Source organism: Bos indicus x Bos taurus, chromosome X (genome assembly GCF_003369695.1).
Source record: "Bos indicus x Bos taurus breed Angus x Brahman F1 hybrid chromosome X, Bos_hybrid_MaternalHap_v2.0, whole genome shotgun sequence".
Classification (NCBI taxonomy): domain Eukaryota; kingdom Metazoa; phylum Chordata; class Mammalia; order Artiodactyla; family Bovidae; genus Bos; species Bos indicus x Bos taurus.
The window spans coordinates 70221281-70239857 of NC_040105.1; the positions used below are offsets into that span (position 1 = coordinate 70221281).

Genomic DNA, 18577 nt, shown 5'->3' on the forward strand with positions numbered 1-18577 from the left:
TTGTTAGAATGTTACTTAAGTAACATTTTAAAGTTCTTTGGAAGAGACTGAAATGCTAATTGTATGTACCTTAAAGTGGATTTTTCCAGTTTAGAGGCAAAATAATTTGTATAATATCCTGTCAAGTTGATATTTATCATCAGTGTGTCCTAATTACAGCCTCTGTATTAGATATAATCTTACTTGTAATAACCATAATTTTAAAGGCTCATATAAAGTTCAGTAATTTGTTCATATATGAATTAATGAGATAGCAATAGAGAACTAGAAAAAAGAACATAGTTTATAATGGAACATTTATATGGTAAAATATTTAATATACAAATGATTAAGAGACTACTTTGTAAAGCTAAGGGCAATTAGAGGATTTTTTTCTCAATAGTTAATATTTAGAGTAAGTTTTAAAATAAAAAAACATTACTTACCCCATCCAATTTTTACTCTGTGTGCATGGATCTTTCCCTTTATATATGGTTTTTTAGGGGATCCAGGCTTATCTGGACAGGTAGCATATTTTACTTCTCTACTGGGGTTGCTTCTTCCTTCTGCATTGCAGGCAAAGATCTGCTTGAGTAAAAGAGAATACTTTGGTTGACCATTGGAAATAAATGTGATTTGAAAATGTGCAGTTTGTAAATAACACTGTAAAGCAAGTTACTTGAAAATTTCTGAGAACTAAATACAAAAAGGTTTCATTTCAACCCCAAAAGACACTCATTTTTATCTTTAGTGAAGTGTATACTTTTATATTAAAATATGATACAAGTTATACATTATAGCCACATACCCTGAATTTGTATGTAGTACTTCTCTGAAGATTTCTTATAGTGCATGAAAGATCTTCTCCATTGTATTGAGGTTTAAAACCTAACCCCTGGAAATGAAAGACAATGGATTTAGGAATGAGACAGGCCTGGGTTCAAGTTCCAACTTCAACTTATTTTCCATCTGGGTGGTTCTGAGAAAGCCCCTTAGACTCTGAAATTCAGTTTCTCTGTATAAAAAAAATAGAGATAATTTCTACTTTAAAGGGCTCCTTTTTTCAGGATGTAATGAGATAATGTTTTAATGTTTTACTACTTTGTAAAGCTGAGGGCAATTAGAGGAAGATTTTTTTCTCAATAGTTAATATTTAGAGTAAGTTTTAAAATAGAAAAACATTACTTACCCCATCCAATTTTTACTCTGTGTGCATGGATCTTTCCCTTTATATATGGTTTTTTTAGGGGATCCAGGCTTATCTGGACAGGTAGCATATTTTACTTCTCTGTAAAGGCCTATGAAGGCACTTAACATATTACTTACACAAAAAATCTAATTAGTTGTTTTATTTAAAATGTGGTTGCTTTTTAAGTTGACTAGTCTATTCAGTATACACTTGAATGTTTGGAATGGAATGAAACAATTTGCCCTCCATCCACATCAAAGATTCAGGGAGATGAGGAAATGGCTTGCCCTGGTGAAGTATGTAGGACAGCTGTGTGACCATGCAAGTTTGTCCAGGATAGGTGCAAAGTTGAAGAACTAATACACTTCTCTGAGTCTCTGTTCTGTTGTTACAGCTGTTGCTGCTTCTACCTTATTTGTAGGGACTTGGATACCTTAAGATCTCCCTGTATAGGCTTGCTTAACCTTGGCTCTGCACTGGTCCCATCCAGAACACTGAGACTCAGGAATCATGTACTTTGATGAAAGTAAGTTAATTAAATTAATAAAATCTTATTTTTTTTCAGAGTAAAATGTGTATAAAATATACCTAAGACTGAAGTTGAAGACTAAAGGATATGAAAGAAAAACTTACAAATCCTGCTTCCTCCATTTCTAGTACATAAGTAAGACTGTCATTTGGATTTGTGTTAGTTGGGGCACACCATTCTAGTGACAAATTACAGATTCCTGCTTCTTTCAGCTTAGGGGGTGAAGGTGTTGGAGGCATAATTCCTGATGTATGGAAGACTGCTATTTCACTGAAATCACTGAAAAATAAATGAAGATGGAAAAATTAGTTTCAAGTTCTTACTGAAGTATAGACTTTTAAATATTGTAGTAGTTCAACGTACCTCAAGCCGAACTTATTTTTTGCAGCTAATCTGAATGAATATTTTGTAGAAGCATTCAGTTTAAGGATCTTGTGCTGTTTCATGGTACCTATATAGCAACTTTTGAAGTCTTCACCTTTGCCCTTAATAATATACATAAAATATTAGAACATTATAAAATGTTTCAAATAAAAATTCATAATATTAATAATTTACAAATAAGTGCTTTAAAAAAGTAAAACTGCTTACCTCATCCCATTCCAAAAAGAAGCTGTTTATTTTGGAACCATTACCATTGGAACCCTAAAAATATCAGAAAGATAAAATTATGATGAGCTATTTTTACACAGCACACACACGTATATACGACTAAAGTAAATCACTGTAAAATTAATCTGTTTGCATTTTATTTTTGAAGTAATTCAGATATTAAAGTTAAAGTGTACTTTTTACAGTCTATAGGACATGCCAAATTTTATGTTTTGTTGTGCTTCCTAAATTTTATGCAAGGAAGAAAGTTAGTACTCAAAGTAAATTGAGAGGAAGACTTATTGGTAGCCACAATTACAAATGTATTTAGGTTATAGAAATTGACATTTCAACTTTCATTAGTTATTGAAATTCTGATTGACATTTATCATTTACTTGATGCTTTATATAGACAGAAAGAGAAAGATGATTATGGAGATGGAAAAGTGCTAGGGAAATAGGTCAGATGAAGCATGCAAAATTTCATATTTAACATTCAAGGCAAAGTAGAAAGAATGTTTTTAAATTAAAAAACATTTTGAGGTATTTTGGCAGTAAAATCCTTACTTTCCACTGTAAATTCAGGCTGCTCTTGGATCGGTTAATCAGTTTGGGTGCAAGTGGAGGGTCTGGTTTGAAACCTGGAGTTGTGAAGCTAACCACTTTAGACACAGTTCTGTGTGCTGAGCCTCTTACAGTTGTAATTCTAAAAATGTAATGACAATTGTTGTAAGCATTCAAATATTTATCCTAACATATGTACTAAATTGCATACTTGAGTTTCCAGATACATTTCTTAGGAGCTAATTATAAAAAATTTTCCAATTGAACGAAGCTGTATCCTTGCAAATAATGGCTCCCAAACCACCCTCTTACCTGTTTTAAATGAAAGAAAGTGAACTAATGCTGGATTTGTAGGGGCTTGTTTTGAAACTTGAACGAAAGACCACTCTGTTAGCAAGTAGCAAGGCTGACTATAGGAATCATAGGTAGTGACCTGATACAGACTCAGGAGTGGGACTGGCTATATGATGGAGGGAGGTTGTATAGGATGGAGTACTTACCTTACAAAATAAGCCATGAATGGCTGTAGATCAAGTAGAGTAAATGTAAATTCATCACCGCTGTGGAGATAACCTTTGATTATAACAGATCTCACACACATTTAAAAACTAAGTAACAATCTTAATCTTATATATTCAACTGATAAAGAAGCACAATTCTCCTTTAAGTTTAGATAACTTTAACAGATTTTATAAGAATGCAAAATATGTGATATTAATAATTCAAAATTCTTTACTTGCATGCCAAGTTAATATACCTTTAGGAAGTGGAATTTTATTTTATTGCTACAGCTTCTTCACACTGTAATAATACAGATTTGTCTTTAACTAGCTTATTTTAAATTATGTTCATATGAAAAGCCTCAAAGACACCATGCATCGTGCAATTTATTTGTTCACACAGAGCAGTCTTTTGGGGGTGGCCACCTATCTGCTACAGTGGATAAAGTGGCTGTGCTCCTATACCTACATCTTCCTGAGTAAATACTCATAAGTACTTTGGTGTACTCTACCACCTCAAGGAGCTTCCTGAGCTTCTAAACCCTGAAATAGCCTCTGAAAAGAGCTAAAAGATTGTTACTTCTAAGCAAAGACCTATGCTTCTAAGCGAAGGTCTCTCAAGGTTGTAGGGTAATAAGAGGAATAGACAAAGTATATTTTTATAAAAAACAATGACTTTTGTGGAATACATAATACCAGAAAAAGACTATTATGTAAATTCATGCAAAACTTAATTTTATACATAGCTTTTCATCACATTTTACATCTTTTCATCACTCTACTCAATATAGAAGATTGTGTATTATAATTTTTAAATTAAAATTTCTAGTTGTTAATTATAAAAGAAATAAAACTTTACATAATTACATTTAAATTTTCACTTCAAGTCTCTGAATAAAGATGATAAATTCTAGCAAATAAAATTTAAGATGTTTATGATTTTTAAAGTGCTGTAAGACAGCTCGAGATCTCTGACTTATTTCTTGCTTAGTTGTTTAGTAGGCAAAAGAACTTCTCTTTCTTTCCTGTGTAGAATTTCCTTTCCATTGTGCTTCTCTCAGCTTGTTCTCTTTCAGATTGCATGTCCCTATCCAGTTGAAAAGGTGTTGGAAGTGTTTGGTTATGCTCTTACTGTGTCCTCCACTGTATTCTCTCTAGTCCTGTTTCTATCTTCTAAGCACATACCTAAACTCATTCTCCTGCTATCACGTGCCGAGTGCTCAGTTGCTCAGTCATATCTGACTCTTTGCGACCCCATGGACTGTAGCCCACCAGACTCCTCTGTCCAAGGGATTTCCCAGGCGGGAAGACTGGAGTGGGTTGCCATTTCCTTCTCCTTATGCTATCATAGTTCTGCATTATAATGAGCTCCTGTAATGAAATTCCTGGGAAAGCCTTACCTCCCTTGTGTACACAAAGGCCTACCATCATGTTTCCTTAAGTGAAAAAAGAGAAGGGAGAATTAGAGGAAATCTTTATTTCCCAAGTCTAAACTTATCATATAAGACATCTGTAAACTGAAGAGAATGGAGCAGTTGATATCTAAGGTTCCCTTCAGCTCGAAAATACCTATGATTCAGTGAATTTTGTGAATCGACCCGGCAACCTACCACCACTTATAAAACTATTTCTGTAGAAAATTACACCCAAAGCTTGAAAAAAACTGCAGAAAAATCTTTAGTACTTAGCTTAGGTATAAGCTAAGGTTTAGAGAGCATATTTGAATTGAATTATGAGAAGTGAGAGATGATTAAAAAGAGACTTACATATATACATTTATATATTTTCCATTTTTACCACTGTTAGATATTTCTAATTCAAATGTTACAGGAGATTTAGTATGATTGCATTTCTCAGAACCATGTGTCTTCCATGAAATAACAGCAGAGCTTGTCTGAATATCAGAAACCTAAAACAAATAACAAGAATTCAAGTAGGATACTTAAAAATTATAATCTGTAATTTATGGGGTAATCTTTCCCTAAACCTTGTTTGATGCTAAGTATATCATTCTTTTCATATTAGGTGCTTAAATACTGTGACTAAACAATGAGCCATTAATATTATCTTTAACAATGCCGCACTGGATCTTTATGTACTTAACAGCTAAAGAAGATTATGAAATTATATCCAGGTAAAGGCTTCAAATTAAAATTGTGCTAGGGAAGAATATCAGTGAATTTTCATGTTTTACAGTGACAAAGCAAATGAAAATAAATACTTAAATATTCTCTTTAGTTACTTACTACAGGTTTCTCAATGCTGAAACAGCAAGACTTTCCATGTTCTGTTCTGCATTCTAAAAGTAGAAAAGCAACCCAAAACAAAATATTACATTGGCAAAAACAAGATAAAGGTAGATGCCCATTACCCAACTACAAATATATCATCACCAAGAGATCTACTAACACCTATTAGCATTTTACATTAAAAGTTTTAAAATAAGAAAGCAGTCTAAAACGTATGCCATTAAATAAACTCTAACAAAAGGTGAACTAAAGTCCTCAATTTAAATAAAATCTTGTGAACTTTTTAGGATGATAGAGTAGTTTTCAATGTTTTACTGGCAGATAACTAGAAAAAATTATGTGATATGTATATAAAATACCTGACATGTTTTGTATGAAGATGGTCATTTCTCCATAATTTAAAAAGGCAGCCTAATTGTGGTTTTATTAAGAATTGGGAAGTAAGGGTACAAAAAAGGCAACCAGAAATGGAAGCAGAAAATGGCACCTAGATATTTAAAATGCCCTGAGACTCCTAACATTAGGATGTCTGTTCACTGGTGACAAAACCAAAATCCTCACCTTACCTTTTTCTGCAGTATTTGATGATGGACTCTTGCTTCGTTTTCCACCTGGTTTCTGCTTGATGTCTTCACTTCCTGGGTTGATGCATTTGTTTTCATGACCAATTTCAACATGAGCACTAGCAGCGTTGGAAGTGCTGGTTGCATTGTCTGTATTGAGAGCAACATCGGTGGCAGACGTACTTGGAGCACTTTCAGAGATGGGAGGGTTGGGAGCACTGTCAGGAATGGAAGAGCTTGGAGTACTGTCAATAGGTGGTGGTGTGGGAGTGCTGTCAGAGGTGGAAGTCTTGGAGGCATAATTAGTGCTGGAAGGGCTCTGACCACTATTTTCACTGGTGGAAGGGTGCAGATCAGTGTCTGTGGTGGAAATATTAGAAGCATGGTCAGTGGAAGAATTCAAGGGAGTATTGTCAGTAAAATAAGTGCTTGAAGGGTGGTCAACAGTGTCAGTACTGGGAGTATTGTCAGCAGTGTAAATGTTCAGAGCATTGTTCACAGTGCAGGTACTCAAAGTGTCTTTGATAGTGTAGGTGCATGGAACATTGTCTACAGTGTAAGTGCTGAAAGTATTGTCCACAGTGTAGGTGCTTGAAGTACTGTCAACAGTGCAGGTGCTTGGAGCATAGTCCACAGTGTAAGTGCTCAGAGTACCAGGAATACTGGAATAATCATTAGCTTGGTTCAAAAGCAGTGAGGTGTTGGTAATCATACAGCTATTTTTGTGTCCATCAATCTGGCTTTCTTGCATTTCTTTCTTCATATGTTCTTCCATTTTACCAGCCCTTTCGTCAAGTTGGTTATAATTTGCTGTTCCATGGGAATAGGTTTCTAAAAGAAATAACGAATACTGCTTAATAATTACAATAATTACATATCTCAAAATCTTTAAAATCTTTTTCAAACCACCAAAAGCACTCATAAACCATGCTTTACTTAAAAAAATCGACTTTGCTTTAATACAGATGTTAGGTTAATGTGTGTATTTATTATGTACTGAAATATACAGAAAGAAAAACATGAGCAAATACAGATAGTGTTTTCCTAGGGAGTAACTCTACTTCCAAATTTTAAGGTTTTTAAGATGATTATAGTGTGTCTTTTATAATACCACTGTATGCCATTAATAATGAAAACATTCTTTTATGATTTTTCAATATGATTCTATAGATCCAGTCAGTAAAATAAATATCATAAATCACATGCTATATCAAAGTACAAAAAATTTATAGAAAATTCTGTTTATGGGCATTTTGCATAAGACATAAACCAATGCCTCTTATTATCCATCATAATATATATGCATGAAATGCAATCATTTATTGAAATATGTCTTCTACTTTTAAAATTTTAATAGTTGCCCACAGCTGTTAATTTTAACAAACTAAAAAATTCTCCTATTTAAGAATATTATATACTACCATGTTGCTCATGATATATAAATGCTGCTGGGGGTGGTGGCAGTGGTGGTGGTGGTGGCAACGGTGGTGGTGGTGGCAGCAGTGGTGGTGGTGGCAGCTGCTGTGGCACAGGCTCTTGAATGTAAGGTGGCAGAAACTCCCCTTGAGATGTGGGATATATGAGTTGAGTGGCTTGTGGATACATAAAAGTTGGTGCTATGAAGTGTGGTACTTGTATAGGAGCAGACATGGTCGTGTAGTAGTCGATTGTCTGAGGCACAATGATAATTTTTCGAATCCCATTTTCTTCCACCACCTAAGATGGAAAACAGTCATAAACATATTAGAATCCATAAAAATCAGCATTTTCCTACTATGTTTTAGATTTTTATTCTGTGCTGTAAAATCATAAAGGATCAAACACCAATAATGAAGTAAAACTATGTCAAGTGGGAGGCAAGATATTTCTTCCTTTTCTGTACATTTTTAAAAATATAACTTTTGACAATAGATAATATATTGTCATGGTTCAAAACCATAATGTATAAAAAATACATGAAGAGTTTCCCTCCTAAACCTTATTTCCCTCCAGTAGATTGCTACTGTTCTTGGTTTCTTATGAAAACTTTCAGAATTTCTTTATGCCTTGCAAGCAAATAAGAATAGAGATTCTTGCTTTTCCTCCTTTTTCCATACAGATAGCATTATTTGCACATTCTGTAGTTTGTTTTTTACACATAGAAATATAACTTGAAGATCTTTCTATATCATACATAGGGCTTCCCCCCCCCTCTTTTTTTTTTGCATTGCTGCTTGTTTGCTTAGTGCTCCCCATTATCTCATTAAATGGATATACTTCAACAGTCCTCCATTGACATGCTTGTGGGTTGTTTCCAGCCTTTTGTGATTACAAACAGTATTATAACAAATAATTCTTTTTTTTTAAAGTTTTCTTTTTTTTTTTTCACTTTACAATATTGTATTGGTTTTGCCATACATCAACACGAATCTGCCATGGATGTACACGTGTTCCCCATCCTGGCCCCCCCTCCCACCTCCCTCCTGATACCATCCCTCTGGGTCATCCCAGTGCACCAGCCCCAAGCATCCTGTATCCTGCATTGAACCTGGACTGGCCATTCGTTTCTTATATGATATTTATTATACATGTTTCAATGCCATTCTCCCAAATCATCCCCCCCCTGCACCAAGTCCAAAAGACCGTTCTATACATCTGTGTTTCTTTTGCTGTCTCACATACAGGGTTATCGTTACCATCTTTCTAAATTCCATATATATGCGTTAGTATACTGTATTGGTGTTTTTCTTTCTGGCTTACTTCACTCTGTATAATCGGCTCCAGTTTCACCCACCTCATTAGAATTGATTCAAATGTATTCTTTTTAATGGCTGAGTAATACTCCATTGTGTATATGTACCACAGCTTTCTTATTCATTCGTCTGCCGATGGACATCTAGGTTGCTTCCATGTCCTGGCTATTATAAACAGTGCTGCAATGAACATTGGGGTACACGTGTCTCTTTCAGTTCTGGTTTCCTCAGTGTGTATGCCCAGCAGTGGGATTGCTGGGTCATAAGACAGTTCTATTTCCAGTTTTTAAAGAAATCTCCACACTCTTCTCCATAGTTGCTGTACTAGTTTACATTCCCACCAACAGTGTAAGAGGGTTCCCTTTTCTCCACATCCTCTCTAGCATTTATTGCTTGTAGACTTTTGGATCACAGCCACTCTGACTGGCATGAAATTGTACCCCATTGTGGTTTTTTTTTTTGTTGTTGTTGTTAATTTTATTTTATTTCTAAACTTTACAATATTGTATTGGTTTTGCCAAACATCGAAATGAATCCGCCACAGGTATACCCGTGCTCCCCATCCTGAACCCTCCTCCCTCCTCCCTCCCCATACCATCCCTCTGGGTCGTCCCAGTGCACCAGCCCCAAGCATCCAGTATCGTGCATCGAACCTGGACTGGCGACTCATTTCATACATGATATTATACATGTTTCAATGCCATTCTCCCAAATCTCCCCACCCTCTCCCTCTCCCACAGAGTCCAAAAGACTGATCTATACATCAGTGTCTCTTTTGCTGTCTCGTACACAGGGTTATTGTTACCATCTTTCTAAATTCCATATATATGCGTTAGTATACTGTATTGGTGTTTTTCTTTCTGGCTTACTTCACTCTGTATAATAGTTTCCAGTTTCATCCACCTCATTAGAATTGATTCAAATGTATTCTTTTTAATGGCTGAGTAATACTCCATTGTGTATATGTACCACACCTTTCTTATCCATTCATCTGCTGATGGACATCTAGGTTGCTTCCATGTCCTGGCTATTATAAACAGTGCTGCGATGAACATTGGGGTACACGTGTCTCTTTCCCTTCTGGTTTCCTCAGTGTGTATGCCCAGCAGTGGGATTGCTGGGTCATAAGGCAGTTCTATTTCCAGTTTTTTAAGGAATCTCCACACTGTTCTCCATAGTGGCTGTACTAGTTTGCATTCCCACCAACAGTGTAAGAGGGTTCCCTTTTCTCCACATCCTCTGTAGCATTTATTGCTTGTAGACTTTTGGATCGCAGCCATTCTGACTGGCGTGAAATGGTACCTCATAGTGGTTTTGATTTGCATTTCTCTGATAATGAGTGATGTTGAGCATCTTTTCATGTGTTTGTTAGCCATCTGTATGTCTTCTTTGGAGAAATGTCTATTTCATTCTTTGGCCCATTTTTTTGATTGGGTCATTTATTTTTCTGGAGTTGAGCTGTAGGAGTTGCTTGTATATTTTTGAGATGAATTCTTTGTCAGTTGCTTCATTTGCTATTATTTTCTCCCATTCTGAATCTGTCTTTTCACCTTGCTTATACTTTCTTTTGTTGTGCAGAAGCTTTTAATTTTAATTAGATTGCATTTGTTTATTTTTGCTTTTATTTCCAATATTCCGGGAGGTGGGTCATAGAGGATCCTGCTGTGATTTATGTCGGAAGGTGTTTTGCCTATGTTCTCCTCTAAGAGTTTTATAGTTTCTGGTCTTATGTTTAGATCTTTAATCCATTTTGAGTTTATTTTTGAAAATGAGTATAATACTCAAAGCAATCTATAGATTCAATGCAATCCCTATCAAGTTACCAATGGTATTTTTCACAGAGCTAGAATAAATAATTTCACAATTTGTATGGAAATACAAAAAACCTTGAATAGCCAAGAAATCTTGAGAAAGAAGAATGGAACTGAAGGAATCAACCTGCCTGACTTCAGGCTCTACTACAAAGCTACAGTCATCAAGACAGTATGGTACTGGCACAAAGACAGAAATAAAGATCAATGGAACAAAATAGAAAGCCCAGAGATAAATCCACGCACCTATGGACACCTTATCTTTGACAAAGGAGGCAAGAATATGCAATGGAGAAAGACAATCTCTTTAACAAGTGGTGCTGGGATAACTGGTCAACCACTTGTAAAAGAATGAAAATAAAGCACTTTCTAACACCATACACAAAAATAAACACAAATAATTCTTGTACATTTATTATTCCACATTTGTAAAAATACGTCTTTGGATAAATTCCTCAATGTAGAACTGCTGGATGAAAGGGTACATGCATTTATATTTTTGCTAGACATTGCTTAAATAGATAATTCCATTTAAAATTAAACCATATTATATTGACTTTTGAGCTTCCCTGGTAAAGAATCTTCCTGCAATGCAGGAGACCCCCAGTTCGATTCCTGGGTAGGGAAGTTCCCCTGGAGAAGGGATAGGCTAACCACTCCAGTCAGTATTCTTGGGCTTCCCTGGTGGCTCAGATGGTAAAGAATCCACCTGCAATATGGGAAACCTGGGTTCGATCCCTGGGTTGGGAGGATCCTATGGAGGGAGGGCATGGCAACCCACTCCAGTATTCTTGCCTGGAGAATCCCCATGGACAGAGGAGCCATCAAAGCTGTAGTCCATGGGGTCTCAAAGAGTCGGACATGACTGAGTGACTAAGAACACATACACATATTGACTTTACTATGTTCTTGATCTCCACAGCCAAGCAATAGAAAAAGACATAGTCTCAATTATAAAATTTCTGAGACCATGTAATATCTTATTAATCTCTGTAGGAGTCAAAGCTCTCTGCCCATTTTAGGTACTTGATAAACATTTGAGGAAGTTTAAAAAAGTGCCCATTGTGGGCTGCCATCAAAAAGTCTACAAACAATAAATGCTGGAGAGGGTGTGGAGAAAAGGGAACCCTCTTACACTGTTGGTGGGAATGAAAACTAGTACAGCCACTATGGAGAACAGTGTGGAGATTTCTTAAAAAAACTGGAAATAGAACTGCCATACGACCCAGCAATCCCACTGCTGGGCATACACACCAAGGACCAGAACTGAAAGAGACACATGTATCCCAATGTTCATTGAAGTACTGTTTACAATAGCTAGGATATGGAGGCAACTTAGATGTTCATTGGCAGACTAATGGATAAGCAAGTTGTGGTACACATACACAATGGACTATTACTCAGCTATAAAAAAGAATGCATTTGGGTCAGTTCTAATAAGGTGGATGAAACTGGAGCCTATTATACAGAGTGAAATAAGTCAGAAAGAAAAACACCAATACATTATATTAATGCATATATGTGGAATTTAGACAGATGGCAATGACGACCCTATATGCAAGACAGCAAAAGAGACATAGATGTAAAGAACAGACTTTTGGACTCTGTGGGAAAAGGCGAAGGTGGGATGATATGAGAGAATGGAATTGAAAGGTATATTACCATATGTAAAATAGATGACCAGTGCAAATTCAATGCATGAAGCAGGGCACACAAAGCTGGTGCTCTGGGAAAACCCAGAGGAATGGGGTGGGGAGGGAGGTGGGAGGGTGGTTCAGGATGGTGGGACACATGACATGTACACCCATGGTTGATTCATGTCAATGTATGGCAAAACTCACCACGATATTGTAAGGTAATTGGCCTCCATATAAAATAAATAAATGAATTTTTAAAAAAGTGCCCATTGTAGTCTGACAACTGACAATGAAATACTACTGAACTAAAAATACTAAGTAATTTTAGGGAATAATGCCCACACACTGTCAGAAGCCTTTACAATAGCAATTGTAGTAGATAATTAAGACTGGTTAAAATGTATAGAAACAAACAAGAGCAATGAAGTATTAATGAATATGAAGAGATACAAATTCATTAGACTAATAAGGCATTATTTACAAGACAGTCTAGAGAGCGTTCATGGTCAGGAGTGGTGGCTGAGAGGAGCTACCACACGTCCAGGGTCAGGAGTGGCAGCTGAGAGGAGCTACCCCATGTCCAGGGTCAGGAGCAGCAGCCGTGAGGAGATATCCAACGTCCAAGGTAAGGAGCAGCGGTTGCGCTTTGCTAGAGCAGCTGTGAAGAGATACCCCATGTCCATGGTAAGAGAAACCCAAGTAAGACAGTAGGCTCTGAGAGAGGGCATCAGAGGGCAGATAGACTGAAACCACAATCACAGACAACTAGCCAATATAATCACATGGACCACAGCCTTGTCTAATTCAATGAAACTAAGCCATGCTGTGTGGAGACACCCAAGATAGATGGGTCATGGTGGAGAGGTCTGACAGAATGTGGTCCACCAGAGAAGGGAATGGAAAACCACTGCAGTATCCTTGCCTTGAGAATTCCATAAACAGTACGAAAAGGCAAAAAGATAGGGCACTGAAAGATGAACTCCCCAGGTCTGTAGGTGCCCAGTATGCTACTGGAGATCAGTGGAGAAATAACTCCAGAAAGAAGGAAGGGATGGAGCCAAAGCAAAAACCACACCCAGCTGTGGATGTGACTGGTGATAGAAATAAGGTCCGATGCTTACAGCATATTGCATAGGAACATTGAATGTTAGGTCCATGAATCAAGGTGAACTGGCAGTGGTCAAACAGGAGATGGCAAGAATGAACATTGATGTCCTAGGAATCAGCAAACTAAGATGGACTGGAATGGGTGAATTTAACTCAGATGACCATTATATCTACTACTGTGGGCAAGAACCCCTTAGAAGAAATGGAGTAGCCATCATAGTCAACAAAAGAGTCTGAAATGCAGTACTTGGATGCAATCTCAAAAACGACAGAATGATCTCTATTTGTTTCCAAGGCAAACCATTCAATATCACGGTAATCCAAGTCTATGCTCTGACCAGTAACGCTGAAGAAGCTGAAGTTAAACGGTTCTGTGAAGACCTACAAGACCTTTTAGAACTAACACCCCCAAAAGATGTCCTTTTCATTATAGGGGACTGGAATGCAAAAGTAGGAAGTCAAGAAACACCTGGAGTAACAGGGAAATTTGGCTTTGGAGTACAGAATGAAGCAGGGCAAAAGCGAATAGAGTTCTACCAAGAGAATGCACTGGTCATAGCAAACACCCTCTTCCAACAACACAAGAGAAGACTACACATGGACATCACCAGAGGGCCAACACCGAAATCAGATTGATTATATTCTTTGCAGCCAAATATGGAGATGCTCTATACAGTCAGCAAAAACAAGACTGGGAACTGACTGTGGCTCAGATCATGAACTCCTTATTGCCAACTTCAGACATAAATTGAAGAAAGTGGGGAAAACCACTACATCATTCAGGTATGACCTAAATTAAATCCCTTTTGATTATACAGTGGAAGTGAGAAATAGATTTGAGGGACTAGATCTGATAGACAGAATGCCTGATGAACTATGGACAGAGGTTGGTGACATTGTATAGGAGAAAGGGATCAAGACCATCCCCAAGAAGAAGAAATGCAAAAAAGCAAAATGGCTATCTGAGGAGGCCTTACAAGTAGCTGTGAAAAGAAGAAAAGTGAAAAGCAAATGAAAAAAGGAAAGCTATACCCATTTGAATGCAGAGTTCCAAAGAATAGCAAGGAGAGATAAGAAAGCCTTCCTCAGTGACGAGTGCAAAGAAATAGAACGGGAAAGACTAGAGATCACTTCAAGAAAATTAGAGATATCAAAGGAAAATTTCATGCAAAGATGGCCTCAATAAAGGACAGAAATTGTATGGACCTAACAGAAGCAGAAGATATTGAGAAGAGATGGCAAGAATACACAGAAGAACTGTACAAGAAAGATCTTCATGACCCAGATAATCACGATGGTGTGATCACTCACCTAGAGCCAGGCATCCTGGAATATCAAGTCAAGTGGGCCTTAGGAAGCATCACTATGAACAAAGCTAGCGGAGGTGATGGAATTCCAGTTGAGCTATTTAAAATCTTAAAAGATGATGCTGTGAAAGTTCTGCACTCAAAATGACAGCAAATTTGGAAAACTCAGCAGTGGCCACAGGACTGGAAAAGGTCAGTTTTCATTCCAATCCCAAAGAAAGACAATGCCGAAGAATGCTCAAACTACCACACAATTGCATTCATCTCACACGCTAGCAAAGTAATGCTCAAAATTCTCCAAGCCAGGCTTCAGCAATACGTGAACCGTGAACTTGCAGATGTCCAAGCTGGTTTTAGAAAAGGCAGAGGAACCAGAGATCAAATTGCCAACATCTGCTGGATCATTGAAAAAGCAAGAGAGTTCCAGAGAAACATCTATTTCTGCTTTATTGACTATGCCAAAGCCTTTGACTGTGTGGATCACAATAACCTGTGGAAAATTCTGAAAGAGGTGGGAATACCAGACCACCTGACCTGCCTCTTGAGAAACCTGTATCAGGTCAGGAAGCAACATTTAGAACTGGACATGGAACAACAGACTGGTTCCAAATAGGAAAAGGAGTATGTCAAGGCTGTATATTGTCACCGTGCTTATTTAACTTCTATGCAGAGTATATCACCGTGCATATTTAACTTCTATGCAGAGAAATGCTGGTCTGGATGAAGCACAAGCTGGAATCAAGATTACTGGGAGAAATATCAATAACCTCAGGTATGCAGATGACACCACCCCTATGGCAGAAAGTGAAGAGGAACTAAAGAGCCTCTTGATAAAAGTGAAAGAGGAGAGTGAAAAAGTTGGCTTAAAGCTCAACATTCAGAAAACGAAGATCATGGCATCTGGTCCCATCACTTCATGGCAAATAGATGGGGAGACAGTGGAAACAGTGGCCGAATTTATTTTGGGGGGGCTCCAAAATCACTGCAGATGGTGATTGCATCCATAAAAGCTTACTCCTTGGAAGGAAGGTTATGATCAACCTAAACAACATATTAAAAAGCAGAGACATTTCTTTACCAACAAATGTCCGTCTAGTCAAGGCTATGGTACTTCCAGTGGTCATGTATGGATGTGAGAGTTGGACTAAAATGAAAGCTTAATGCAGAAGAATTGATACTTTTGAACTGTGGTGTTGGGTAAGACTCTTGAGAGTCCCTTGGACTGCAAGGAGGTCCAACCTGTCCATCCTAAAAGAGATAAATCCCTGGTGTTCATTGGAAGGACTGATGTTGAAGCTGAAACTCCAATACTTTGGCCACCTGATGTGAAGAGCTGACTCATTGGAAAAGACCCTGATGCTGGGAAAGATTGAGGGCTGGAGTAGAAGGGGGACGACAGAGGATGAGATGGTTGGATGGCATCTCAGACTCACAGGACATGAGTTTGGGTAAACTCCAGGAGTTGGTGATGGATAGGGAGGCCTGGAGTGCGGTGGTTCATGGGGTCACAAAGAGTTGGACATGACTGAGTGACTGAACTGAACTGAACTAGGTAGGTTTGGTTAAACATCACTGCAATTGCTTTTTAGCATTCGTGATAACAATAAAGTGAATAAATAAATGGTATTCTAGAAGTTCTCTTATCATACAGTAATGTAAAAAGAACTGTTAAATGGTGGCTTAGTGCTAAATACCAAAGAAAGCTACAGTAGTATACCTGAGACATGTAACCAGGAGGAAGATATATTGGTGGCAAAGTACCACTTGGCGACATCAAAGGTACATCAGCAGGTCCTAAAAGATAATTATTGTTAATAAAATTTTAAATAAGTTTAAAAAAATCCATTTAATTTTGCACAGTGAAAACTAGTTCCAAGTGTTAACAAGTCAGACATTTTGAAACTGTGTCTTGTTTACTTACGTAGGAGACTAGGTAGGAATGCAGATAAATCAATAAAAATTCATCACAAATGATGAAATATAACCAAGGCACATAACGGGGATTGGGTGAAATTTATATCATAAAAATTTTGGCCAAATACACAGCTAGTGTATTTACTTCCAGTATAATTGTTTTTTCACTTTGCAGGTGGCGCTAGTGGTAAAGAATCTGCCTTCCAATGTAGGAGACATGGGAGACACGGGTTTGATCCCTGGGTTGGGAAGATCCCATGGAGGAGGGCATGGCAATCCACTCCAGTAGTCTTGCCTGGAGAAACCCATGGACAGAAGAGCCTGGTGGACTACAGTCCATAGGGTAGCAAAGAGTTGGACATGACTGAAGGGACTTAGCACAAACACATAGTTGTCTTTTACTTCCCCATTTTACTCACCTATCATAGTTGTATGTTGAATAATAGAAGTTTTATTCTGTATCATAAAATATATTTTATAGTGATATTATATAAAAAACTTAAATCAATTTTCACATGAAGGCTTTTAACTAAATTAGCAAAGTGAAATAATTTGGGAGGAACAACATAACATAAAGGACCCAGTGCTACACAGTTCAGTTCAGTTCAGTCACTCAGTCGTGTCCTACTCTTTGCGACCCCATAATTGCAGCACGCCAGGCCTCCTTGTCCATCACCAACTCCCGGAGTTCACTCAGACTCACGTCTATCGAGTCAGTGATGCCATCCAGCCATCTCATCTTCTGTCGTCCCCCTTTCCTCCTGCCCCCAATCCCTCCCAGCATCAGAGTCTTTTCCAATGAGTCAACTCTTTGCATGAGGTGGCCAAAGTATTGGAGTTTCAGCTTTAGCATCATTCCTTCCAAAGAAATCCCAGGGTTGATCTCCTTCAGAATGGACTGGTTGGATCTCCTTGCAGTCCAAGGGACTCTCAAGAGTCTTCTCCAACACCACAGTTCAAAAGCATCAATTCTTCGGTGCTCAGCCTTCTTCACAGTCCAACTCTCACATCCATACATGACCACTGGGAAAACCATAGCCTTGACTATGATTGGCAAAGTAATGTCTCTGCTTTTCAATATGCTATCTAGGTTGGTCATAACTTTTCTTCCAAGGAGTAAGCGTCTTTTAATTTCATGGCTGCAGCCACCATCTGCAGTGATTTCAGAGCCCCCAAAATAAAGTCTGACACTGTTTCCACTGTTTCCCCATCTATTTCCCATGAAGTGATGGGACCAGATGCCATGATCTTCGTTTTATGAATGTTGAGCTTTAAGCCAACTTTTTCACTCTCCTCTTTCACTTTCGTCAAGAGGCTTTTTAGTTCCTCTTCACTTTCTGCCATAAGGGTCATGTCATCTGCATATCTGAGGTTATTGATATTTCTCCCGGCAATCTTGATTCCAGCTTGTGCTTCTTCCAGCCCAGTGTTTCCTCATGATGTACTGTGATGCCTTATATTTATACCAGGTATTCTCACTATCTTAAAGACACATTGCATAGGAAATAAAAATACAACATAGAATAGAGGCATTTATATGTCATCATTCTTTTGTTTATCTGAAATTATTATAATTAGTGCTTAGTTGTAAAAATATATGTGGCTTTCAAGGCTTAGAATGGTAATTTGCTGTTAATAAGGGGGAAAATAATAAAGATGAGTTTATGGTAAACTGTATATAGCAGCCATACGGAACCCAATGCTAAATGATATTTCTAAGCATTTTGAGACATAGCTCAAAATCACCTTTAGATGCAAAATAATTGGCATAAAAAGAGAAACAATCACTGCACTTTGAAATACTTAATAGTAAATCTTTAAAAAATTTTTAATCATTTATTTATTTATTTTAGCTGTTCTGGGTCTTTGTTGCTATGCAGGCTTTTCTCTAGTTGTAATAAGCAA

The 18577-nt window shown here is 37.4% G+C and overlaps 1 protein-coding gene across 1 annotated transcript in view; it reads right to left on the reverse strand.

Moving 5' to 3' along the window:
• Positions 1–18577, reverse strand: part of LOC113888074 (fibronectin type III domain containing protein 3C1-like) — a 64479-nt gene that overhangs the window by 41269 nt on the left and 4633 nt on the right. Inside the window, exons 4-15 of the mRNA XM_027535402.1 lie at positions 16476–16552; positions 7586–7880; positions 6168–6995; positions 5599–5651; positions 5119–5261; positions 3353–3412; positions 2856–2994; positions 2289–2342; positions 2061–2182; positions 1802–1976; positions 788–874; positions 426–564 (exon numbers count right to left, since the gene is read on the reverse strand). Coding sequence (XP_027391203.1) covers positions 426–564; positions 788–874; positions 1802–1976; positions 2061–2182; positions 2289–2342; positions 2856–2994; positions 3353–3412; positions 5119–5261; positions 5599–5651; positions 6168–6995; positions 7586–7880; positions 16476–16552 — 2172 coding nt within the window. The remainder of the gene's footprint in view (positions 1–425; positions 565–787; positions 875–1801; positions 1977–2060; positions 2183–2288; positions 2343–2855; positions 2995–3352; positions 3413–5118; positions 5262–5598; positions 5652–6167; positions 6996–7585; positions 7881–16475; positions 16553–18577) is intronic.